At 39.4% G+C, this 27,569-nt stretch overlaps 1 protein-coding gene across 2 annotated transcripts in view; it reads right to left on the bottom strand.

Annotated features, from left to right (window-relative positions):
* The window catches only part of LOC120525929 (FYVE, RhoGEF and PH domain-containing protein 2-like), a 94,289-nt gene that overhangs the window by 25,238 nt on the left and 41,482 nt on the right, over positions 1-27,569 (bottom strand). For both annotated transcript variants that reach the window (XR_005633044.1, XM_039748627.1), the window contains exons 4-9: positions 15,291-15,380; positions 13,235-13,383; positions 9,918-10,074; positions 9,404-9,542; positions 958-1,016; positions 458-607 (exon numbers count right to left, since the gene is read on the bottom strand). Coding sequence is in view for 1 of the 2 variants with exons in the window: in XM_039748627.1 (XP_039604561.1) it covers positions 458-607; positions 958-1,016; positions 9,404-9,542; positions 9,918-10,074; positions 13,235-13,383; positions 15,291-15,380 (744 nt within the window). In the remaining variant the exon portion in view is untranslated. The remainder of the gene's footprint in view (positions 1-457; positions 608-957; positions 1,017-9,403; positions 9,543-9,917; positions 10,075-13,234; positions 13,384-15,290; positions 15,381-27,569) is intronic.

Below are 27,569 nucleotides of genomic sequence, written 5' to 3'. Positions count from 1 at the left end.
TAAAATGACATGCATGAGTAAGCAACCATTCACCATTGAAGTAACTTAATCCTAACTGAGGTGATGAAGCCTGACTTGGCCGCATCATCCACAAGTCAGGTGTACCAGTCTAGCGCATTCACACTCACGTGGGACTGGTTTAGCATCACCAGTTATTCTAACAGATTCCTCTTTGGGATAAAGGAGAAAAAAAAACTTGCAAATATGCAGGGACGTGAAAATTCCAGAGTGCTTTAATGTGTTAGAAACCTGTCAGAGATGAGAAACAAAGGCAATTGCAGCTCAATTTGGATGTTTCCAGTAATGTGTGACATACACTTAATGTTTTTACAGAAGTGTCTCAGACTGAAAACAAGTGGAGAATGAGATAGCAGATGTCATTAACATGAATGACCAATTTCTGAGTACTGATCAAGCCCTCCACCCCCTTATTGCTGCCCACTTCATGTTGACTCACCAAGAAGAGGTGTCTCTCTTTGCAGGAGCTGCTGCTACGAAAGGAGATTTTCATGACGGCTCCTTCTTTAAGAAGTTTGTTGGAGGGATCCACCATCTCCTCATCCATACCCAGCATCTCATAGACCTCCCATAACTTCTCCAGCTGCTCCTAACAAGCACAGTGCATTTCAGGCATGAGATCTTGGCTTTCCTGTTGTGTGGCCCTCACATTGCCTCAGTGCACACATTGCAGTTATTAGAGTGAAACCTGCAGGGGTCTGTGGCATTCACAGATAATTCATATCAGCTCATCACAGGTTTCCAGGCATCTGCTTTAATTCTCTCACTTCTTCTTTCAAGCACATACCCCACCCCATCTCCATAATACATGAAAGCAGAACTGATCAGAGCTTCAAAATGTGCTGGCTGGTGCTGGTATATGGAGGCACTTGTCTGGAAATAATGTTGAACGCCAATGCTTGTAAAAGAGCATGGCTTGCTTTTCAAGGCAGTACTTACCATGTCATCAATGGCAGCATTACAATGTTTTGCCGCCTCAGAAATGATAGTCAGAGACCCTGCAAAGAAGAATCATAAGTCAGTATGGTACGATCCATCTTTAATAAGTGGCACTTAGTGAACTCTCAACCTGAAGGGAGAGGAACAAAATGAAAAGAATAAATCCATAATGGGCATCCAAATGTAAATTAGTTACATAGATTCTGTGAGGTTAAAAGTCTTAAGGAAGAAATGTCTTATTTCTGTGCAAAATGTCTTCAAGCCTTCTGGTTTATAATATAACCTAACTTAACAATCATTCATAATGCATTTCAGAATTGCAGTGAGACAAGGGTTACTCTGTCAGTATCATGTGCATCTGGGAATCAACTGCAAGTACAGTGCCAGTCCATGGCTAGTCTCGCTGAAGCCAGATGTGTAATAAATAGCCCTGAGGCCACCATGTGTAAATGTTTCTTAAAACGGTGTGTGAACGATTACATAACTCACTGAGTGTCACATTTGTAAATCAATCCAATGATGGTGGCTCTCAAAGTAGAGGCAGTGATTCTGAACTGTGAAGATCTGAGGTGCTCTCGCTAACCTGTTCCGACAGACAACAAGCTTCGGTTTACAATGAGGTGTCTACAGTCGAAATGTCTCCTAAAAAAAACCTTTCTGGAGATATAAATGTGTCACGTGTACTGAGAGTTCACTGCCTGTTTAAAAAATAAGCATAACTCGATTCAGGGGAATAATCTTTCAGTAGCATCAGATTATGCATTGACATTCGATGACCTCAATGGACATGCATGATATGTTGTCACAGGTGCTGTGAGTTCTCTCTGCTGTTCAGCATTACAACAATAGTGTAGGAATTGATGTAAGCTGGTAAGAATTGGCAGCTATATTCAAGAAAATATCTGAAAAATATTTATTTGACGTAAATGATGTGTCACATTCCATCAAGAGGACTGCCATTAAAAGAGCTGATAACAAACAGCCACAGGAGATGCAGATTTCAGTACTCAAAACACCCGAATGAACAAATCCGCAAAAATGACACCAGTAAAGAACTGACAAGGCTGCACAGCACTCACCTTCTGACTGCACCTTTAACTAAAGTAAGTTAACATGACAGTCTAATTGGAAATTCAAAGATGCCATGTCAGAATAGCTGCAGCGTTTTAACACATAGTAGGTAAATAGCCGACAATGCTTATCTAACTTCTATTACCTGCTGTTATGTCATAGGGTAATGCAAAAAAAAAAAAACAAAACATGTCATAGCAGACAGAAGCCCTTCTCAGAATTGGAGCCAAGTAGCTGCAATGGTCTACGTGTCTGTCTTCACTGTCGCAGCATTCATAACAATATGCAAATTAATTATTAAGCTTCAGACACCTTGTGTTACTGAGGTCCTGAATGAGCTTTTTATTTTTTCAGCGACAAATTTTTGGTACAGTTTCTTTTGCTCTCTCTCTGAAACCCCGGCGGTAGTTTAAAACGCATAGACTGGAGCAATTGGAGGCAGGTGCTTTCGAAAAAAGTCCTGTGTGTGTAGTCTTTGCAGTTCAGGACTTCACCGCTATTCACTACACACTTTTTAGCCGGTTGTACCAGATGTGTATTCTCACCATTCTCGCGGTGGTGTGCTGAGGAGGCAGCATAAAGAAGGATGCCTCACGTCTGGACAAACTGGTGAGAAAGGCAGGCTCTATTGTAGGCACAGAGCTGGACAGTTTGACATCTGTGGCAGAGCGATGGGCACTGAGCTGGCTCCTGTCAATCATGGAGAATCCACTGCATCCACTGAACAGGATCATCTCCAGACAGAGGAGCAGCTTCAGCGACAGACTGTTGTCACCGTCCTGCTTCACTGACAGACTGAGGAGATCGTTCCTCCCCCACACTATGCAACTCTTTAATTCCACCCAGGGAGGTGAACGTTAACTTTATACAAACTTATTGTCTGTTATACCTGCACTCTTTAATTTAATATTGTTTTTATCAGTATGCTGCTGCTGGAGTATGTGAATTTCTCCTTGGGATTAATAAAGTTATCTATCTATCTATCTATCTATCTATCTATCTATCTATCTATCTATCTATCTATCTATCTATCTATCTATCTATCTATCTATCTATATATCTATTGTGGAAAGCAGCTCAGACACAGACAGGCTAACATCATTTTTAGTCCAATGTTTATTTATACTACTAATAAAGTGCACAACCCAGTGCTGCAGCACCAATCACCCCAATAGTCCAGGCCTCTGTCCACAATGCCTTTCCTCTCTTCAGGCCGCCTACTTCTCTCTCTCTCTATCCAGACCTCTTCCACCCGACTCCAGCCCTGAATGAAGGGAGACGGCCCCTTTTATACAAGCCAGTATGGGCTCCAGGTGCTTCCCGACACTCCTCTGCGGACACTCCCCTGTGTGGCGGAAGTGCCGGCTGCGCACCCAGAAGCCCTCCGGGTGTCCCCAATCTTCTTCCCTCCAGCACTTCCTGGTGTGGCATATGTGCTGAGGTCCAGGGCTCTTCAGGCACCAGGGTCCCCCCTGGCGGTCCCCAGCGCAACCATGGTGGTCGCCCCCTCGTGGTCTGGAGGAGGCGCAAGCCCTCCTCCGGTCCTCCTGGGCATCCCGGCTGGGTACCACCCCCAGCCGTCTGCCACACTATCTATCTGTCTATCTCTCTCTCTATCATTTGAGAATCACGTCTGACCGCACGAGACTAGTCCCTGGCAGTGCTCACACACCAACACTGACACTCATGGGACAAAATGAAAATCTCCTATTACTACTAATATGGCATTTGTAGGAGTTGGTGTACATAAAAGAATAAAACTGACATGGGCAGCATTTCAAAACAGCACATACAGAATGACATGACCTGCATTTTAATTCAGGACTCTGGAACAGTGCTGCAGCAGCACTTACCACTGGACCACCATCTTTCAGCTCATGCTTTCCTCAACAATGCCTATGCAGGTACTTTGCTAGAGGGAATATCTGAACTGCCTGAACCAAGAGCAGTCTGTTGTTTATCTGGGCAGGTGGTCTGTCTTGGGTTTGTCCAGATGACTGTCACTTTAAAGAATGACAACCTCAGGTCATTCTCTGCAACCCCCTGAGAACTAACATATGCATCCCTGGCTTCTCCTGAGATTTGAGGAAGTTGCATAATGGCCAATCAGCCAATTAATAAGATACGGCAGATTCAGAAAATATTCAGAATTCTTTCTGCACATTTTATTTTGTTGTTGATTTAATTTTAAATTGATATATTTACCATTTTGCCCATCAGTCTACACTGAACCCAATATGACAAAGTGAAAACGTTTTCAGAAAGGTTTGCAAATTTAATAAAAATCAAAAACTTACATCTCACATTTATATTAGTATTCAGTAAGTCAGTACTTTGTAGAAGCCCTTTTAGCAGCAAATACAGCTTCAGGTCTTCTTGGGTACAAGTTTGCATACCTGGATTTGGACAGTTTATCCCATTCTTCCCAGCAGATCTTCTCAAGCTCTGTTAGATTAGGTGGGAAGCTTCTGTAAACAGCCATCTTCGGTTTTCTCCATGGGGTTTACGTCTGGGCTTTGTCCTGAAAGCCACTCCAGCACTGTCTTGGGCTGTATGTTTTGGGTCACTGTCATGCTGAAAAGTGAACCGTTGCCCCAGTGTAAGGTCGCATGCACACTGTAGCAGGTTTTCTTCAAGGATTTCTTATGTTTTCTTGCATTTATCCTTCCTTCAGTTCTGACCAGTCTCCCTGTTCCTGGCACTGAAAGGCTCGCACATGGCATGATGCTGCCATCACCATGCTTCAGCGTAGGATTGGCATTAGGCAGGTGATGAGTAGTGTTTGGTCTTTGCCGGACATAGTGCTTGAAGTTCTGCCCAAATTATTTTCTCATCAGACCAGAGAATCTTTTTCCTTGAGTTCTCAGAGTCCTTTAAACTGTCATGTGCGCTTTACTGAAGTCACTCTACGATAAACGCCTCATTGATGGAGTGCTGCTGTGCTGCTCATTCTTCTGACAGATTCTGCCATTTTTGCAGAGGACTTCTAAAGCTCATTTAGAGTGACCTTTGGGTTTTTGGTCACTACCCTGACTAAGTCCCTTCTTCCCCAGTTACTCAGTTTGGCTTAACAAAAAACTCTAAAGTTTTGAAGCCACTGTGCTTCTGGGAACACTCCAATCCTTAGAAATGGACTTATACCCTTTCCCTGATCTATGGTTCACCATAGCTTGATTGAGGAGGAGTACACTGAGTTCCTTGGACTTCATGGTTTGGTTTTTATTCTGACTTGCAATGTGAATTGTGGGACTTTATTTACATAGGTGTGTGCTTTTCTAAATTAAGTCCTATCAATTCATTTTACCACTGGTGAGCTCCAATCAAGTTCTACATGCATCACAAAGATACCTAAAGCCTGACCACAATCTGGACTGCCACAGCAAAGGGTCTAAATACTAATATGAATTGAAGATTTCAGAGTTGGATTTTGAAGAAAGTTGCAAACATAAGTTATCACTTTATTATTATGGGTTATTGTGTGTAGATTGATAGGCAAGAATGGCACATTTATCCATTTAAAATTAAATCTACAACACGATAAAGTGCGCAGAAAGTGAAGGGGCCTGATTAGTTTTTGAATCCACTGTACATATTCATCAGCTTTTATTTATGCAATCCATCTGCACAAGAATAGCGCAAGTCTTAGTAGCATATTGAACATTTTCACAATAATTATGGCAGTTAAAATGTAAACAAGTGGAAATTAAAAAGCAGCCTGCTGTACTTCAGAAGACAGCTGCACCTCTGGTGTTTATCTCAGAACCGGACACGCTTTTGTGCATTTGCTTGACTTTCAATACAAAAACAGAGCATATTTTATTATATTTTGTGACCTTATTCAGGGATTTAAAAATAGACTATTTTTTTTTGTGTTTAAAACATATATTATAACAGCAAAATGATAAAACTAAAGTGATAAGATAATGTTCTTGGATGTTCTGCATGTGCCACTCACTAAAAGACTAAAGAGACTGGAAGGTTTAATGTGCAGTTTATAATACAGGAGCTCCATTTATGGGCCTACTTTTGGTGGTGGTGGGACTTCCAGCACCAGGACAGGCTGCATGATGCCTGATATTTGGAAGATGCATAGAGGTGTCAATAAGGTACTTGGACTTGAATATTGGGAATAATATCAAAGAACCCCTTAAAATAATTTATAACCACAAAGGGACACCAGAGAACCCCAAACCCCAGGCACTATAATGCCCAGACACACCTCCAACTCAAATGAAAGGTTTTATTGAGCTCCAGTGCCTTCTTCACAGGAATAATAACAATATAAAGCACCAAGCACAATCCTCCTTCCTCCTTCAAGAGTGTAGCCCACTGCCTCCCAACTCTGAGGCAGAAGGCTTTATTTTAATGTCAGCCCAGGAACTGCTTCCGGCCTCCTGTCTAAGTCATTTTATAATACTTTCAGGTGAAGTGCAAACCAGGGCTTTCCTCCCCTGGCAGCATCCTCTGGCGGTCCCCAAAGACCCCGACAGGTATGTATTAACCATGCAGCTCTGCAGTTGTCCTAATTTGGTTTAGCCCCAAGGAACACTGGCACCTGCTGTGTGGGGGAATGACCTGCTCCTGGGGATTCCACCCTACCAGTCCTTCCATTATGGCCTCCTGGCCCGGTATGAAACCTTCAGCCAGGAGGCCTGCCCATCCTCCTGAGCACACACAACTTGTTAACTGGGAAGCAGGCATATATCATAAATAATAATAATAATAATAATTTATTACATTTATATAGCGCTTTTCAAGGCACTCAAAGCGCTTTACATACAAGGGGGGGGATCTCCTCAACCACCACCAGTGTGCAGCATCCACCTGGATGATGCGACGGCAGCCATAGTGCGCCAGAACGCCCACCACACACCAGCTTACTGGTGGAGAGGAGACAGAGTGATGAAGCCAATCAGTGTATGGGGATGATTAGGAGGCCATGACGGTCAGAGGCCAATGGGCAAATCTGGCCAGGATGCCGGGGTAACACCCCTACTCTTTCCGAAAGACATCCTGGGATTTTTAATGACCACAGAGAGTCAGGACCTCGGTTTAACGTCTCATCCGAAAGACGGTGCTTTTTTTCAGTATAGCGTCCCCATCACTATACTGGGGCATTAGGACCCACACAGACCACAGGGTGAGCACCCCCTGCTGGCCTCACTAACACCTCTTCCAGCAGCAACCTAGTTTTTCCCAGAAGGTCTCCCATTCAGGTACTGACCAGGCTCAACCCTGCTTAGCTTCCGTGGGCAACCAGTCTAGGGCTACAGGGTGATATGGCTGCTGGATAAATGTAAATAAATGTAAAATCCATTTAGTTGATGCTAAACTTATTACAAACTAGGCTGACCCGCCTTTTAAGGCGACCGACTTTTAAGTTGACCACTTCTTAAGGCAGTTCAATATGTAGATCAATTTGATATTTTATACAAACTCATTAATTTGGTTATATTGTATTTGAGCGGTATTACTTTAATACTCGTAGTTTCTGTTATTTTTGTGATGAAATGTAAACTTTTTTCTATATTGAGGTCGCCCTTTTGAACCCCCCTGATATTTACTACACAGTGAGGCATTTGTACTCCATCAACATTAATTATTTCCAGAGACATAATTTTGTCTATTTTTCCAGCGCATCGCACACAAAAGCAAGGGAACGATGGGAGCACCAGAACTCTGCTCACATCATGTCGCTTCGTACCGCAAGCTGGTAGTAATAAGTCTGTGATAAGCGGAATACCGCTTTCCACTCACAGGACGGAAGGACAATCCCGACCGCTTTTATATTTAGTAAGAAAGAAGAAGAAGATATCGCACAGTCTGGAGAAGAAAATCATCTTTTACCTGGAAAAATGAAACTACAAATCCCATCGTGCATTGCAAAATGGACGGGGCGTGTGTTAAACTCCGCGCCTGCGTAGCACTCACGGGACGGAAGGACAATCCCGACCGCTTTTATATAGAATTACAAATAAGACAAATGAATTGAAGTTATATGAAACAATAAATGTGATAATACAACTGTCGAAAGACAGGCAAAACTGAACACAAGAGAGAATTTAAATGTGAGTTTACATCAAATGTGACATAATTTACACCCTAATATAGATATCAAGGTTCAAAATGAAAGATGTACCCATAGAGGCATGAAAATGGGAGTCTGATATATACCTGTTCACTCAGTATCCATGTACCACTTTATGTCAATATCAGAAAAGAGGCTTACAAGGGGTTATTATAGTAATTAGAATATTAATTATTTAAATATTCACTAGAAAAACCCTGAAAATAGTGGAACACTGGAACAGGAGTACATGCATGTGATACAATGGTTGTTTATTAATGCAGAATATCAAGACTCCAGTAATAGAAGTATAGAATTATATCTGCGGTGGGCTGGCGCCCTGCCAGGGTTTGTTTCCTGCCTTGTGCCCTGTGTTGGCTGGGATTGGCTCCAGCAGACACCTGTGACCCTGTAGTTAGGATATTGCAGGTTGGAAAACGGATGGATGGATATAATTATATTTAAACAAAGATTGTCAGGCTCTTCTGGTCCAAACTTTCCTTATGGTTTACGTTCTTTGCTAGAAGAAGCAAGGGCCCACACATTTCCATTGCAGACCTAACTAACTGAGGAGTGGTTTAAAAAACTTTTTTTTTTTTTAATGAAAGGTACCAGTCTTTGTACCCCTTTCATATGCCAGTAGTGCGATTATAGGTGCTGTTTACAAGGTGATTTTCCAAATGAAGAGAGGAGGAACAAGCAAAATGATAAAAATAGATAAAGACATGAAAAGATTTGTAGCAATAATCAATTAAAACACCTCAATGCCTGTCTGACACTGTACTCTACCATCAAACCCAGTTAGGGCCAGAGCAGAATCTTTATAAATAAAAAAAGATTTATTTTGCAAAATGCCCTGTAACTAAAAGCCAGCTTCAGAGATCACAAAAGACAAAAAGGAGTTGCCAAAAACACACAGCACTCCAGGTGAATAAAGTTAGGTTAAATCACCCATAAACCACCAAAAGTAAACTCGGCACTTCCCAGGCACATTCAAAATGAACCATCAGGGACTGTGGGAGACCCTTTGGATTTATTAGGCAGTTCCAGGAGGTGATTGGCAGGTGGCCCCTCCTCTTGGGGGGAACACCCACTAAACACATGGAACATAACAGTCAACTTACATAGATAAACAAAATCAAAAACAAAGAATAATGTACATAACCAACATAAGTAACAACAACATAATCAACATAACTCAAAGAATTAAAAATGAGCATAAGACATGCATTTGAACCCCAGACAGGGAAGGAAGCCAGGCTGAGACATGACACTCAAAAGACTGTTTTCCAAGAGCTGGATACTTACTTTCTGCATCTGGTCGATCGACAGAGCCAGCAGGCAGTTTACTGAGATAATCCTTGAGCAGCATCTCATATCGCGGAATCCTCTGCACAGGTTCCAGCATGTGGTGCTGCAAAGACAGATTTCCGCAAATGCCCCGCTTCTAGACAGAAAATGCACAAGAATGTCCAAGTCACGAGAGCCAACAAAAAATTCTTTATTTCATATATGGTGTCTTTAAGGGGGAACTTCATCCTAAAAAACACCTAAAATGAACTCCGTAACAAGCATCCCAGAAATTAAACTGTTACAATGACAACATCACACAGTGAAGCAGGGTTGCCTGATTCTGATGCCTTAAACTTCAGAGGTGCATTAGAGTAGTTCTGGGTTACACCGATCCACAGAGAAGGGTAAAGAAAGTTTGCACAAATGTCAAACAGTGCAATAGTAGCAGGGAATTCCAATGGTCCCTAAAGACAGATGTAACACTTCTAGAAGGGCACAGACAGCAGATAACAAAACTTGATGTCCTCACCTGTATGCCCAAGATGACTTCCTCAAACTGGGAAGACTTCTCCATCCAAATATTTATCAGGTCCATGGCTTTGTCAAACCCTCTGACATATAATCCATACATTTTAAGGAAAGGGGCCAGCTTCTGCAGGATGTCTCCTATGCGTGGGTTTGTTGCCCTGGATTCAAGACACAGATACTTCATAAGACAAATCTAAAATGCTAGGTCTATCTCCAGCTCTTGAAAATGACTCTGGGGGCAGTTTCTTCTGAAAGCACCAGGATTGTACCTCTGAAGATGTGTGTTATTTCTTGAGGGGTTTACTACTGCTCTCTTGATTTCCATCTGTGTAAGTTTACTTCTCTCACTCTAAGAAAAGAAAGACAAGCCAAACTCTACAGCCCCTTTCACCGATATATAGAGAGATATTCCCATGTTGACCAGTAATGTTAGATTGCTGTTTTCATCTTATTTACTATGTTGCAAAATACACTTGATCTGCAAAGACACTTTGAGGCCTACTCGATAATCTGAATGGCAAAATGAAAAACTGTTGAATACTAATCTTTACTGATCCCCAAAGATAAAAGAAATTCAGCTTCAGCCACATAAATGCTGGGTCTCGCCTCAACTAACCTCACCTCATGGCTGCCCAGGTGCACAGAAGCATTATCCTCCTTGGCTTAGATGGGCAAAATCTTATTTCAGAATTCAATCAATATCCAGACAGTTTCAAATTACTATCTATACAAAACAGGAAAACGTCCAAAACATAATCAAGCTAGTTGCCTGGGTTTCTTATGATTGCTTGATTTAGTTAAAGTCAGTGTGCCTTACTTTGCAGCGAAACAAGCAAGTATTAGTTTGCATACAGTTTCACAAAACTGATGTTGAAATTAATTTTTCCAATTACAAAAAAGTTTTTATTTTTGAGGTTTTAAGGTGTTCAGAACTCCTTAGGTTTTTTAACGGCTGTGCTAACCAACTTTGTGGTGTCCTCTGTGATCTGTTCAGTCTTTCCCTAAGCCTTCAGAAAGTGTTGCTTCTGTGGAAAACATCCTGCATTTTTCCTGTTCCAAAGAAGGCAGGCACTGTTCACCTAATAACTACAGACCACATCTCACATCATGAAGACCATTGAGAGGCTGGTCCTGGACTATATGAGTCTTCATGTGGTAAACCCCCTGGACCCACCACTGTTTGCCTATCAGATAAAGACTGGAGTGGAGGATGCAACCATCTATCTGCTCCACAAGGCTTATTCTTGCCTGGTTAAAGCTGGCAGCACTCTCAGGATTATGATTTTTGATTTCAGAAGCACCTTTAATACCATCCAGCCATCCCTGTTAAGGGATAAACTCAGATATATGTAGGTGGATGAGCTTATGGTGTTCCAAGTGGAGCTTCAAGATTCTTATCTGTCTCCAATGCATCTTTAGGACTGCAAATGCCAAGAATGTCACCATTTCAAGTCAAGTGGCTTTATTGTCATACCATCCATACACACAATTGGAGCATACAATTGCATGAAATAATGTTCCACAAGACCCCAGTGCAACATATATATAAACACAAGACAAGTGCAAGACTGGTAAAGAACCGAACTAAACTATAACTAGGTCAATGAATAGATAGTAATAATTTGAAATAGTAATGAATAATACAATAACTAATAATAAAAACTACAGTAGTAACAAGTTTAACAAATGTACTGAATATGTAAGCTACTAGAAGCAGATCTGAGGGCAGGAGGCAGCACAGACTTTAGAATCCAGACAGCCACACCAAGAAGCTGTTGCAGAACTGGTTCAAATGCTACAGTGCCTTCTGCCAGATGGAATGGGACAAAGAGAACATAGAAGGGGTGGCAGCTGTCCTTCACAATGCTACAGGCTTTCTAGATGCAACACTTCATATAGATGTCTTTAATGGAGGGCAGAGAGGTAATCATAATTGGCAAAGTGGGGATTGCAGTACAAGAACACATCTAGTGTGCTCAATAACAGGCAAATGCATGCAGAATTTGTGGATGTGAACACTTCCAGACAGGATTAAGCACCTTTCTTCATGTGTCAACTGCATGAATTTAGCTGGAAGTGAATACTTTTTGTGAAGTTAAACTTTCAGTTAAATTCACACAAATCATTTTGCACAATATTACTCTGCAGTTTTCTTAGAATTTACTTGTAATGTGCTCAAAGGGGTGGCTACAGTGGCTCAAGTCCCTGCCCCTTTCCCCTTGTTGTCCCATGTGCCCTATTCTCCCATTAGGAATGGGGGCATTTTTCATGGTTTCATTGCAGTGCCTTATTGAAACTACTAATGCTACTGTTTACTGTCACACATGGAAAAAGGTTTAGTCTAAAGCAGGTTCATCATTACACTGAGTCACTTCCAGCAAGTGGAATTCCCATCAAAGATATGAAGCGGCAACTTGCATACAGTATCTACTGTAGACAGATGCCCAGAGACACTCAGTGACCTTTAATACGCTTCTATTGTTCAAGCTTTAAATAATACAACTTCTACTAGCGGGAGGACCCACATGTAATATCAAGCCAATGCAGATGCTCCAAAATGCAGTAGCCCATCTTGTATTCAACTAGCCAAACTCAAAATCTGTTATACTCAAAAGTTGTAGCTCTAAATGATCTTATTAATACACACTCTTTCAGAAACATTTTGAAGCATTCACAATCTTGGACGTTGACAGGTTCTTCATACTGGCGTCCCTAGTGATGCCACAGATTGAGACCTCCGGGATTACTTTCCCTAACAATGAGTTGCCACATCAAAGCAAAGACACCACAAAATGGTGGCACTCCTTAAAAAACAAAATGGCATCTTAAAATAAAAACAAAAACAAAAATAATCCTCAAAAAAATAAAGATGATCCTTATATTTCAAATACATAATAAAAATGATCAGATGTTAAAGAAAAATAATTTAAAATTTTCAAAATGAATCATAAGAAGGAGTAAACGGTGAATAATGAGCACCTAAATTCAATCAGAGTGAATCTATAAACACTTCTAGTTTCAATAACAATGTGTATTTGTGAATGAAAAAGTCCATGTTTCGATGTATATGTCCTTTTCTTTTCTACTACAAGAAAGGCAGAAGCAATCTATAGAATTTGAATGATTTTATTTTACTTTGTTGGTAAACCATCACTGCACGACTGGCACAGTCTTCCATGGTTCACACCTGCTTTGTATCCCCAGACATCCTTGACTCCCGACAGACTCCAGACTTCATGACCCTGACCTAGTTTAAAGTGAATGGGTGTGTGACTGAACCTAGTAAAAAGACTAATCTGTTGCCTCCATTTTCCTTACCATTCATCCATTCGTTTCTGTAAGTCTGGAAGGAAGAACTGGCTATGAAACTGGTAGATGGTGGAGATATTGGAGAAGATCTGCTTGACAACATCTTCTGGAAAGGAGCCGCCTGAGCGGGCCTCTGCTAGTAGCTCAGCATAAAACACCTGCAAGAGAGAATGTTAATGGGACATGGGGTAGGACCAAGACCCCTAGTATCAGCTAATACTGAGGGCCATAACTGGTATAGAAATCTAACTGTATGTATAATGGCTTTCTCAGTAACCCCTATTACAGCATTTTACTAATTTCTCTCTATTATAAAAAAAAATCTTGGGGAGGGAGACTTTGGGAGACAAGATGTGATCTTCTCAGAAGACAAGTCCCGTGAGAAACACTTTAACTTGCTCCCAGCTCTTAAAACAATGACAAAGGACAAGCAATACATGAAGCTCGCCAGCAGCTGAAAGCCAACAGATGATCTGATCGCTTCTCCTTCACGTGCGTTCAGCCACCGTAAACTCCCCACCACCCCCTTTACAACGCGAGCAGCAGAGACACGAAGTGGTAAAAGGACAGCTGCTGTACAGGTTTAGTAATGATTAGGCAGCGAGACAAGCAGAGCACGCAGCTCGCCAGCAGCAGAAAGACAGCAGATGATCCCACGGCATCTACTTAGCGTGCGTTCAGCCGCACCCCCTTCACAGTGCGAGCAGCGTTATACGTCCTGCGAGAAAGACATATAACCATGCCCAGGGCTGTAAATAAAGGACAAGTATTGTTTTTACAAAAGTTTTAAAGTAAAAGTGAAAATAATGCATATGTGACAATTCCCATGAAAATAACAATCTCTTTAAATTGTATATCCAGTAAACCAAACCCGGGGGTGGGCGAGCAAAGCGAGCAGCGGGCGGAGTGCCCTAGTCTTCATGAAATTCAAACACATTCTTACCATAAAGCTTGAGCATTCACTCAATATTTGGACAAATTTAAGTTCAGGCTCACATAGTCACAAAGAAAGTATAGATAAATAAACAGTAACATATTGATTAACTTTTTTTTCTTTTGGTCTTAACACAATGTTCTTCTACTTTCTGCAATCAGTTACAATATCCTACCAGACCCAAAATGGCAACTTTCCTTTGAAAATCAAGCAGGGAAATTTTCATTTTGTTATATCAAGCTGCTGCTCATTATTGCCACTGCCCTCATTTCTTTTACACAGAACGTTGACAGAGGCTTCAACCTAAGCCAATCGACTCAGTTTATAGATATGTGTGTAGGTCAGAGACAGAGTCTGTTAAATGGTAGGGACCTAAAGCTGCAGAACTTCAGGAAGTAGCCTTCCTTTAAGATGCCCTTTGTTTTAATACAGCTGTGACAGCAGAAGTGACTCAGACCTGTGGTTTATGAGTGCATTCCTCAGGAATTTACTCAGAAATTTCAATCATTCTGAAAATGCTGAAAATGTTCTGGAAAATCTGAGAAATTAATGGACAGAGCAGGATTGACTGGAAAGGAGATGAGCATTCCTTTCCAATCATTCATACAACCTCTCTACCTCCCACTCAACAAGGTTGTACACTTTTCTAGGATAGCAGAAGTGTGTTGATTATCACTTAACATGCGGATTGTGCCCTTGGGTACATGTTAGTCTCACTCAACCTTGCTTCTCTAGGTATAACAAAGAAGGAGAGTCATAGTCACATCTCCTGAAAGTGGAGGCTACCTCAACATTTCTAAAAAGTGTGCCATTCTCCAAGACGTGGATAGTACAGCATCCTGAACTTGAATCTTAAGTATTCTTTCCTGGGGCTCCACTATCTTGAGGTCATTTGTCAGAGCAATAGGTGAATGCAGCCATTCTAAAAAGCATCTAGTAGGCTGTCCACCTACCAGGATCACCTGAGTAATAGGAGGGTCCCTGGAGTAATGAACTTAAAATGCTATAGCAGGAAGAGAATGGATAAATATTCTGTTACAGTTCAAAGCATTTTGTATAAGTGCTTATTATGAAAGACCTTTATGAAATAAAGATTGATTGGCCATTACCAGCAAACTCCCAAAGCCTGACCTGATTGAGCAAGTGCAGGCGACTGACGTAGGCCTTCTCTGTGTCTAGAAGTTCCTGGGAAATTTTGAACAGTTTTTCTTCATTTGTTTCCTAAGAAAAGAAGCAAAAAAAATGTTTTTCCACATCAGATGGTTCCACAAGGAATTTTCAATATCAAGCATTTCAGGAAGGGCACTACTATAATAATGACAAGTTTGCTATAAAGCATATTTTGTACAATGAATGCAGCTCATAGTGCTGTACACAAAAATGAAAATACCAATTACAGTGATCCCTCGCTATATCGCGCTTCGACTTCCTCAGTTTGTTTGCACAGTTGATTTCATACAAGGGACGCTATTGGCGGATGGCTTAGAAGCTACCCAATCACAGCATGTATTACATATTAAATAAAACCCCTCAATGATATACGATGTGCTTCCCGCGCGGTGCTTGATTGTTTGCTTTTTTCTGTCTCTCTCACTCTCTCTGCCTGACGGAGGTGGTGTGAGCAGAGGGGCTGTTTGCACAGAGGCGGTTTGCCTAGTGGATACGGACGCTCCTCTACAAAATACCGCTTTATCGCGGTACTTCGGTATACTTAAAAGCACAAAAGCACTTATCGATTTTTTGATTGTTTGCTTTACTCTCGCGCTCTCTCTCTCTGACATTCTCTGCTCTTGACATGCATTCTTTGAAGAGGAAGATATGTTTGCATTCTTTTAATTGTGAGAAAGAACTGTCATCTCTGTCTTGTCAAGTTTAAACTTTTGACTAAAGGGTGTTATTTCATGTCTAGAGGGCTCTAATAATGTTAACAGTGTGGGAGAGTTTATAAGGGCTCAAAATATATAAAAATAACCATACAAACATATGGTTTCTACTTCGCAGATTTTCATCTATGGTGGAGGGTTCTGGAACGCAACCCCCGCGATTGAGGAGGGATTACTGTACCTTAAAAATGATACATATATATATATATATATATATATATTAAAATTATATGTGTATATCTAATATATAAAGCTCAAAATCTGTATGTGTGTACATGTCCGATATTCAAATCCACACTGTTGGACCAATCTCTGCCAAAATTTGCACAGCTCCCTTATTTGATCAGGGGAAGACCATAGAGTGTTCCAACAGAAATGTTTGACCCAATATATCAATATTTCAGAATGAATAATGTAGCTATGCTGACCTGGAAAAGAAGTTTATAAGGACAAACTACTGATGCGACACATGAAAAGCACTACTGACTCATGAATGGATGAGTGTAGATGGGGTGTTGTCCTGGACAGAAAAAATGAGATGGCGTCACATTTGGCATATAAAGTAATTTGCCAAAAGGAAAGAGAGGTCGGTACAAGTCAGTTCAGCACAAGAAATACATACTTAGTAAGAACACTTCCAAGGTTGAGTGCGGGTACCACAAGTTACGCCTGTTAGCTTTGGTGAGTTTTTGGTTAGCTTTTTTACTAAAAGTGGAAAAGAAAGTAACGTTGTTATTGCCAATTTCAGGTCCCTGAAGTGTTGTTTAAGAAATGATTTTACACCCAGAAGAAACACACAGTAACATGTCTGATTATCCAGTCTTGCTGCTCAGGCCGCCCCCTTCACAAGCTGCTGGAACCTCCAATAAATATACTCCTATATAACCTCTGTGGAAGGCAGCCCGGACACAGACAGGCGGACACCGCTGGTTTGCACCCAAACACACGTTTATTTACAGTTTCCATATTTACATGTACACACAACCCAATACTCTGTACCAAATCACCCTTCAAGTCCAGGCCCTCAACAATGCCTCTCTCTCTTCTGGCCACCTCCACTCCTCTCCTCCAGGCTTTGTCCTTCTTCCACCCGATTCCAGCTCCCGAATGAAGGGAGACGTTCTTTTTTATCTTCATGTGCTCCAGGTGCCTCCAAATGAACATCTGCTGGCACTCCCTGGTGTGGTGGAAGTGCTTGCTGTGCACCCGGAAGCACTCCGGGTGTCCCTGGTCTTCGTCCCCCCAGCACTTCCAGGTGTGGCAGAAGTGCTGAGGACCAGGGCTCTCTCCAGGCATTCCGGGCGCCCCCTGGTGGTGACCATGGGCCCCTATTGGGTTGAGCTTCCACGCTCCTTTCCCGTGGTCCCCATAGCCACCAGGGCGGTTGCCCCCTCTTGGTCCAGAGGAGGCGTAATCCCTCCTTCGGTCCTTCCGGGTGTCCTGGCTGGGTACCACCGCCAGCCACTCACCACACCTCCTATATATATACTGAGGGCAGCACAGAAGCTCAGTGGTAGCACTGCTGCCTTGCAGTTAGGAGACTGGGGCTCATGACCTGGGTGTTCTTGACATGAATTTTGCATGTTCATCCTGTGTTCTCCTCACCTCAGGATGTAAAAACATATATGAAAAAATTAAGTATAACTTGCTAAACCCATTACCTTGTATATATTTGCGTATAAGTCAGGGTCTTGAAACCCAAAAGATTGATCATAAAATCAGATCTCAACTTATACGGCCGTTCAAAAATACAACACATTTTTTTTATATCTTCCTCCAATCTCACACCAGTTTCTCAGATACATCAAATTTTGTTGCAGCAGCACAGTTACCAATTTCTTTCACCACATCAAGTACTTTTAATATAAAACCAGATTCTGCATAGTTTGTGTATTACCGCGTAGTCATGTAGGCACAATACATAGAAAAAAATGGCAGTGTGCTAAATGGTTACTCTCTCAGGTGGGCGTTAGCATATCATAATCTCTTGGACCAATACTGTGAGTATTCCGCATTTGACTTATATGACCGACATTATAAAATACTGGAAATTATACGGTAAAATCAAGCCCTGATTTATCCACGGGAGAACTTAAACGCGGGTATATACAGTATTTATCTTACAAATGATGATTTGAAACAGTCACTAATTTATTATTTTTTATAGCTGCAGTCAGGTAACAGAGGAGAGGACAACAAAACATTCAGGAAGACGAATTCTGAAGAAAGTTAACCTTTGTGGGACCATAGCATTCATTCTTTTAGGAATTCAAAGATTTGTCAAAGGGTGAAATGGCTGTCACGGTATTTAACAATTAGATTTTCCGTGTTGTACTGTTGCAAAAATGTGCAAATTATATTTATTGGAAATGTGAATTATTTTCTCTTATTCTGTTTTATTTTGCTCAAAGCACTTTGAGCTACTGTTTGTATGAAAATGTGCTATATAAATAAATGTTGTTGTTGTTGCTCAGTGTTCTAAATCCACCCTTATTGGAGCCGGAGGCACATTACATGAATTCTAGTCAGAAGGGCAACATACTTGACCACTGTAGTTGCTGATCTCTCCTCCTAAGGATGTCAAATTACAAATTTGGATTCACAAAACTTGACAAACTACACGACTCAGTGACTGTTAGGCTGGCATGTTAGCAATGAGTACTTTATGGTGGTGACCAGCAAAAAAGATGTAGTAAAAAAAATAAAAGTTCAAAATGGGGGATTCATCAACAGTGTAACTAAAGCCTAAACAAGCGACAAAAAACCAAGAAGACAAATAGTAAGCACAAGTTTTGAAATTGTCAAAGATGGTGTTTGAAGGCTTTTGTTATTCACAAATTCAGCTGAGAAAGTTCTTTTAAGGCTGACTTTTTTTTTTTTATTCATTTTATTTTCAAGAAAGTAACATACTGTATAATCAAACTGACACAATTTGCAGAACATATACAACAAATTTTCTTAAAATCAATCTGGGAAGAACGCCAGAGAAAGTTAAATAAGCAGCGAAAAAAAAAACACAAACATTCATCCCTATCCAAAAGAAAGAAAAAGAGAGGAGAGGCAAAAACAGAAAAAAACATCCTTTCCCCCTTAAAATGCTCAATCAAATTTTTTACTAATTAAGTCTTGCCATGTTTTAAAACAAATTAGATATATCCTCTAAGCAAGAATTTAGTGTTTTTAAAAATTTAAAATAAAATACCCACTGATTTATAAATAAGGGTTTCGATTTTTCCAGTTAAGCAAGATAAGTCTACGCGCTAATAGTGTGGTATAAGCTGTTACAATCAATTTGTCCGTATTCACTTTAAGCCCATCTGGGAGAACACCAGCTACAGCTGTTAATGGAAAAGGAGTGATGGTGGCACCAAGGCTGTCTGATAAATATTTACAGATTTTAATCTGACATGATATTAGTTTAGCGCATTCCCAAAACAAATAGCCTAGTAATGCTGCAGCTAGATTCCAACACTTATGAGTAGAATCTTGCTTTGTGTATATTTTGGACAATTTTAAACAATATAATTGTGATCCAAGAAAGATTTAAAGTAGAATTTGTGAGTGTCTGGTGCATATAGAGCTAGAGTGAATTCTATGTATGACTGACTTCCTCTCCTTTTCTGAGATTTTGACATAATGTCTGAATCTTCAAAACCGACAACTATTGTCTCTGTAAGAACAATTTGTGAGAAATCTGGAACACTGGGTAGGTTTCTTATAACAAAAATTGTAATTTGAAAATAGTGGAAAAATTGTGTTGCTGGAATGTTAAATTTTAAGTATAATTATTTATAAGAAGCAAATTCGCTACCACTATACAGTTATCTAAGTGTCTTAATCCCAAGCATTTTCCATAGGTTAAATACAGAGTGGTTTGAGAATGTTGAAAAATGGGATTAGCATATAGAGGAGTAATAGATTGATGAAAGTATATTGATATAAAGTATAAAATATATATGAAAGTATATTGATGAAAGTTAGTATTTACTGGGCCAGAAAGCAGACCATATCAAGAGGATATAGAGTATGATATGATTTACAATAGTAAACAATTCATTAATTTGTGCTAATTTCCAGGTCTTTATGGTGTGTATGTTTGCCATCAAATAATACAACTGAAAGTCAGGTAGTGCCATGCCACCTTCTGCTTTAGGTTTTTGTACAGTTGCATGCATGGATGTCACGAATTTCAGATAAATGAGGTTATAATTTAGTCTGCTTTGTTAAATAATGCATTGTTGATGTATATAGGGACGGCCTAAAATTGAAATAGAAGCTTAGGAATGATGATTACCTTGACAGTATTGATTCTTATTGCTAAAGTGAGATGGAGGCTAATCAATCTGTTAAAGTCTTTAGTATTTTTCTATTCTGTTACCAAAATTGTGTTGAAAAGTATTTTAAGAGATAAATATTATAATTAAATATAGATATTTAAACTGTTTTGGTAGAATGAACGGATAAATGTCCATTCAATCTGTGCCAGAGAGTTCACTGGAAAAACACACTTTTATTCAAATTTATTTTGAGACCACAAGTCTTTTGGAATTCTGCTAATGTGTTAAAGACTAATGGTAAAGATATTTGTGGGTGCGATATATAAAGTACTGTATGATCTCTGGTAATCCAAATAATCTCTGGTGTATTCTGAAAATGAATAGCCAATGGTTTAATGGCTATTGTGAAAAACAATTGTGATAGAGAGCTAGTTCGAAGTAGTGTGAGTTTGCGTAGTTAATATTAACTGAGGCATCTGAACTGGTAATAAAAGTAATTTTATCCATTCAGATATATTTGGGCCAAACCTGAATTTGTGCAAAGTATTAAATGTATAGTCCCATTTGACTCTATCTTCTAGACTCTGCTTCCGAAGAAAATAAGATTTTTGGTGAGGTAGATTTTGTGGGAGAGTATATTACATTAAACAGGCACCAAAGTTTTAAAACTAAGTACCTGTTTTTAATAAATCCAGTTTAACCTTGTGATATTACAGAAGGAAGCAACTTTCTTATATCTTCTAGTTAAAGCCTTGGAGAGAATCTTAACATATTTATTCAGAAGTGAAATGGGTCCATATGATGCACATTGCAGTAAATCTTTTTTCTTTGAAAAAATGATTATTCATTCAGAAATTCTGGGGTAAAATTTTATTTTCTGTGGCTTTATGACTATAAATGAAACTTATACCACAGTATTTTAGTGAAAATAAAATATATATTGAATATTGCTCCATAACCCAAAAATATCAAGATACGGGTTTTATGCCATATCATCTAGCCCTACTGGATAGGGATCAAGGCTTTCAGTTTCCCAACTTTGGAGTGAGTTTACAACACCTAGTAGTTCTGAGAGTTTCAGAGGTTTGTCAAGTTCTCCTGCGTTAAGAGTATCGAAATGTGGTATTTGTATTGCATTAAAAATTTAATTAGACTTTGACTTGCCTTCTTTAAACTAAGAGGAATATAAAGACTTGCAATACTTCTTTACCATGTAAGTTATATTCTTATGGTCCATGGTCTTATATCTAGCTGCATTGGTAACTTTTGGTATTGCTTATGGATTTGATGAACTGAAATCTCACTGATTAACACTGAATGCTGCTTTGTTTTCCAGTTTATTTTTAGGGGAGATATATGAAATGAAAACACTTTCAAAGTTTCCCAAATCATTCCCATGGATAACTCTGAGGTTGCATTATTTTCTAAAAATTCTATAAAGTTCCTATCTGCTAACAACAGGGAGTTTAGACCACTAGTTAAAAGATGAGTGTATGTTATTCAGGCTCCAAGATCAGAGTGGCATGATCTGAGATAACAATAATGTTGTACTTACAGATTAGATAGTGGGCAGTGAATTATGAAGAAATAATCAAATTGTGAGTGAAAAGAAGGAATTTGTATTGAGAAGAAACAATATTCTCTTGAGTTTGGATATTAGAATCTCCATGGGTCCAATAAATTATAATAATTACAAACTAGATGTTATTTTCACTGTAGTTGAAGATCTATCTAATTCTGGATTTAAAATGCAATTAAAATTTCCAGCCATTATAATTTTATGAATACTCATATTGGGAATGTATGCAAATACACTTTGGATAAAACCACTATCATCCACATTAAATGGATATGTATTATCTAAATTACTTTAGAATTGAATAAATTACACATCACCATGACATAGCGACCTTCAGGGTCAGCTACTATGTCTGATTCTAAATGTGATTGTCTTATGTATTAAAATTCCCACACCTCTTTTTTTGTTGTATAGCAGGAGTAAAAAATCCTGTGGTGGTCTATTGCCCTGCCCGGGATTTGTTTCCTGCCTTGCACCCTGTGTTGTCTGGGATTGGCTCCAGCGGAGTACCGTGACCCTGTAGTTAGGATATAGCGGGTTGGATAATGAATGGATGGATGGAGTGAAAAATATGGCCAATCCAACCTCTTTGCAGTTGAGACTGGTCCTTACTTAAATAAATCTCCTGTAAAAATTCTGTCTTGCCTGTAGACCTGTGAGGCAGGAGAACACTCTATTTCAGGGTTTTTCAAACTCGGTCCTAGGGACCTACTGCAGGTTTTTGTTCCAAACAGATTAATAATTAGTGACACCTGATAACACTGATCTCATTTAATTAGCTGATATTTTTCTTTCTTACTCTACAGTCAGAAAAGCACAGAAGCATGATTTTTACATTAATAAGACATTTAGAAATATTTCTGCTTTTGCTACAGGTTTAAATACTTAACTCTCTTTTGTTGATTTCATTATATTGTGCCCTTTCTCTGTTTAGTTTTTCCCCCTTCGTTGTATCTTATTAGTGACAATTAAAAATGAGCATAGCAGACACCCAGCAAACAACACTGAATAATCAAAGGCTGCTACTTTAGTGTTAGACCCACTAATTAGAAAATAATGGATTAATTAAACAAGTAGAACACCTGGAAAAGTAGAATGGAAATCAAGATGAAAATATTGTAGAAAAGAAAAAAATACATTATTCCCATATAATTGCTTGGTATATTTTATTTATTTATTTATTTTTTTACCAAACTTAGTTTTCTAATTGCTATATTGTTCCCAAAACACATAACTTGGAAAATCACAGTTCACTTAATTAGTCCAGGATTCCAAATAAAAACAAGCTGGTTGGAACAAAAACATGCAGCCACAGTGAGTCCCCAGGACCAAGTTTGGGAAGCACTCCTCTATTTCTCTTTAGATCAGTGGTCTCAAACTCTGGTCTTGGAGGGCCGCAGTGGCTGCAGGTTTTCATTCTCACCTTTTTCTTAATTTATGACCTGTTTTTGTTGCTAATTAACTTCTTTTCAAGGTCATTATAGTTTTGCCTTTTTATATTAGTTTTCATTTCTACATTTTCTTTAACCTTACTTAGAAATTCAGTTTAGATTTAGTTTAGACTCATCGTGTATTTTTAGCTTTAATTTAGTTTTTATTTCACAAATAAATTTCTGTTTTATTTTTATATCTATTAGTTTCAGTTTTAGCAATTCTGGCATGAAGCTAATATGGAGTTTAGTTTTGTGTCACAATCAGATAAAACTGTACACTTAACGGATTTGGACATATGAGTTTAATGTTAAACTACACTACATGGTTTAATAGCTGGTTTTGTTTTTCTGTGATAAAAACAAGCATAATCAAAACCAGATACTGAATACAAACAATTTTATAATTTTTAAATACTTCTATGTCATTTGTGCTGAATAAATGTGCGCTGAATGTTGACACTTTTCATCTTTTCCTTTTATTGCCAGAATGTGCCCATTTGTAATGAAATTTAGGCGAATTTTAAGGTTTCAGGGTTTTTTACTCTAAATTTCTACAGCACAAAACATATCCTGCTCCAAGAAAATATGCTTATAATGAATGCCTTCAATCTTGCATTCAAAAATCTCCTATACTGGGCTTTGTTATTTTCTACCAGCCATACTGATCTCTGATTCCATCTCAGGCACATACAATTTATAGACAGAATTTTGCCACCTTCAGGCCTAAAAAGATATCTAAAATCAGAAAACAGATTCTGACATGTGAGATCATGAAAATCATGGGGGATTAGGAAGAACAGTGCTTTTGGGCTTGAATGAGTGTGCAGACCCCACCTAGCTATACAGAGGGAAACAAAGAAAAACACGCATTTAGTGTCAAGGTTAGGGGCAGTGAGACTTGAATAGCCCACCATAAGAACAGTAAACCCTTAATGAGCAGGACAAGAGTAAGTTATAGGTGTATGGACAGGCACAAAATGACAGAGACAGCATCTGTGATTAAGAACAATACACTATACATTATATAAACCTGTTTATCCAGAGCAGGATCACAGGAAACCTGCAGCCTACCCCAGCAGGTTTGGATGCAAGGCAGAAAAAATCCCTGGTATGCAATATGTAGGATAAGGCTGATGTTAAGAACAAAAAGAATATGATATTTCAACTATCTATTTTGAGAGCGAGAGAAAATTTGAAAAAAGGGAGGCATATTCTAAAACATAATTCTGCTACTGGATTATTTTCACAATATCAGGTATTTTGAGCTGTGACTATAAACAAAAAAAAGCTAAATTAGTAAATATAGAATAAATACAAAAACACATCAGTATGTTTAGTTTTTCACCAGTTGGCAGACTGTCTTCACCTGCCTACCTGTAGTTCAGTAGAGACATTGCCAACTCAGGAATTTTACAAGTTTGTATTGCTTCATTGTTAAACGACTTTATTAAAGCAAAAGTGACTGGTCAGCAACAATATGCTGATCTTGTATGATGACCTTAGTAAGTCTCTCAATCAGTCAGTCAGTCAGTCATTTTAATATCTGAAAATAAAGAAAGATCTCAGGAATGCTGATCTGCTCAGGTCCACAAAACATTTTAATAGTTAATCAACCATTTTGGAAATGTATGCCATTGCACAATGAGTGCAGCAACAAGCCATGGAATAAAAGAAGCCCTGACTTAGTTGGTCTTCTGTTGACTCACTCACTTCACATTTCATTTATGTTTGGATGCCATTTAAGAAATGATGAAATTCTGAGTAATGATAAGTAAAAATCAGGGGTACACATCTTAAAAAAAGTCAATTAAAATGAAAGGAAAAGGAATTAATTAGCAGCAAAAACTGGTCACCAATTAAGAGAAGGGTTAGAATGAAAACCTGCAGCCACTGCGGCCCTGTGGCCCTCCAGAACCAGAGTTTGAGAGCACTGCTTTAGATCATGATTGAAGCCTTTGACATTCCAGCTTACAATGCTCAGTGGTTGGCCAGAGAAATACTGCTTTTGAACATTTGAGAACATTTTGTAATCTTAAGTTAAATCAGTGTGTTATTTCAGAATTTATAACATATATAACATTAATTTATTTCTGGGTATTATGGCTAAGGAGCTTGCCATTAGCACTTATAATTGTAAGGGTAAAAAGAGTAGATAAATAGTAATTTGCCCCCACAACAACCCCCGTCTTACCTCTGTGAGGCTGAACCACACACTTTCAGTTACTTAATGGTTACTCATTGTCACACACGTGCGAGTAGGGGGACGATGTGTGGACCAAGTAAAGGTAATTCCACGCCAGGCTGGGGGGGCAGAGTGCACTAAACCTTCTCCTGTTATCTCTTCAGACCAGCTGCGGGAAAACCTATCTGAACCAAGAACGTCACTTCCGGTTCCAGCGCCCAGAAGAACATCACTCCCGGTTCCTGCGCCAAGACTAATGCCAGGAGAACATCACTTCTGGTCACCTTACATCACTTCCTGTATGACCACTTAAAACCGCCATCTTTTTCCAACCTTGATCAATTCTGTTTTGGACTCTGTACTATCAACATCTCAATTTGAACTTAAAGAATCCTTTGCAGCTAGGAATATTATACAGGTGGCTGCCCCAAACCTTTTTCTATGCGTGTCGAGTCTCTTCCTTTGACATCATATACACGTTGTGAGTACCGCAGTGGATGTAAAGGCATTCTGAATGATATGAAGGATTATTCCTTGCCCAGCCAGGATGCTATCATATAGGAAAATGGATTACTGTGGCAGCTCTTTTGGGTTCCTTGTAGGCTGCTAGGGGGACCTACTGGGATTAGTAATCTTTACTTTCACGAACTTCCATTTTACCTAGAAGTGCTTCAGGCTGGCAATGTCCTAGCATCAGAAGTGCTCTCAGGTCATAGATAAAAAAAAGCCTTTCAGCCTCATCCAGACGGCAGAGGACAACACTTGCCTCATAGAAGAGGAGAAGAATGGAGAAGGAGGAAGGTCTTTATTGTTGTGGTGTACTGCATACATGATTCTAAAATGGCCTGTAAATTGACTAGATAGAATAAAATCATTATATTTGAACCCGTGACCATTTCTATGTTGGTTGTGTCCAGGGTTTGGGGCTCAGTGACACCCCCATTTTTCATAACATCTATTTAATAAACTAAACTACTATACAGTAAATAAAGTATAAGCACAAATGCATTCTCATTTTTCTATATTATGCTAAATTATATAATACTACACTATAAAGCACAATGATGTTTAATTATATAACTTTTTTCTACTAATTATACATTTATGTTATGTAAGCTGGGCGGCACGGTGGCGCAGTGGGTAGCGCTGCTGCCTCGCAGTTAGGAGACCCGGGTTCGCTTCCCAGGTCCTCCCTGTGTGGAGTTTGCATGTTCTCCCCGTGTCTGCGTGGGTTTCCTCCGGGCACTCCGGTTTCCTCCCACAATCCAAAGACGTGCAGGTTAGGTGGATTGGCAATTCTAAATTGGCCCTAGTGTGTGTTTGTGTGTGTCCTGCGGTGGGTTGGCACCCTGCTCAGGATTGGTTCCTGCCTTGTGCCCTGTGTTGGCTGGGATTGGCTCCAGCAGATCCCCGTGACCCTGTATTCGGATTCAGCGGGTTAGAAAATGGATGGATGGATGGGTTATGTAAGCTCTTACTGATTTATTTTTAATTACATATTCATTAGCATTCTTATCAAATTTTATCTTTTTTTCTTGTTACTTTTTATTTGGTGACTTGTAAATCACTTTGAGCCGCAGCCTTTAAATGTAAATATGCTATAGAAATAAATGTTGTTATTCGTAAAGAAGACTGAAGATACAATCAAATTTTACTAAATGTTAATGAAAGATGACCTTTTAACCCATTAGGTTGTTTCCTGGAAGGTCATGACCTCTGAGAGACACACCCCTAACAGCATGACATATTATCCTAATGACAAGAGACACAAAATGACAGCATCCATAAATAACTAAAATGGCAGTGGAAGGACCCAAAAAGACTTTTTCATGTCTGGGCAACCACCTTTATGGAATTTAAAGCACCACCAAAAAAGTAATTTTTAAATTTTCTTAATCTAGATGCAGTTTATTGGCAACAATAAGTCAGTAATGCAATTTTTTTATCATCATTTCATCTTCAAACTGAGTTCCAATGTGATCCAACGATAGGTAGCTACCAGACTTAAAGGTACTCTGGTCACTTAAATATATTTTTCATCTTACATATATTAATA

The sequence above is a fragment of the Polypterus senegalus genome, chromosome 3, assembly GCF_016835505.1.
Source record: "Polypterus senegalus isolate Bchr_013 chromosome 3, ASM1683550v1, whole genome shotgun sequence".
Taxonomy (NCBI): domain Eukaryota; kingdom Metazoa; phylum Chordata; class Cladistia; order Polypteriformes; family Polypteridae; genus Polypterus; species Polypterus senegalus.
This window is presented reverse-complemented; position numbering and strand designations above follow the sequence as displayed.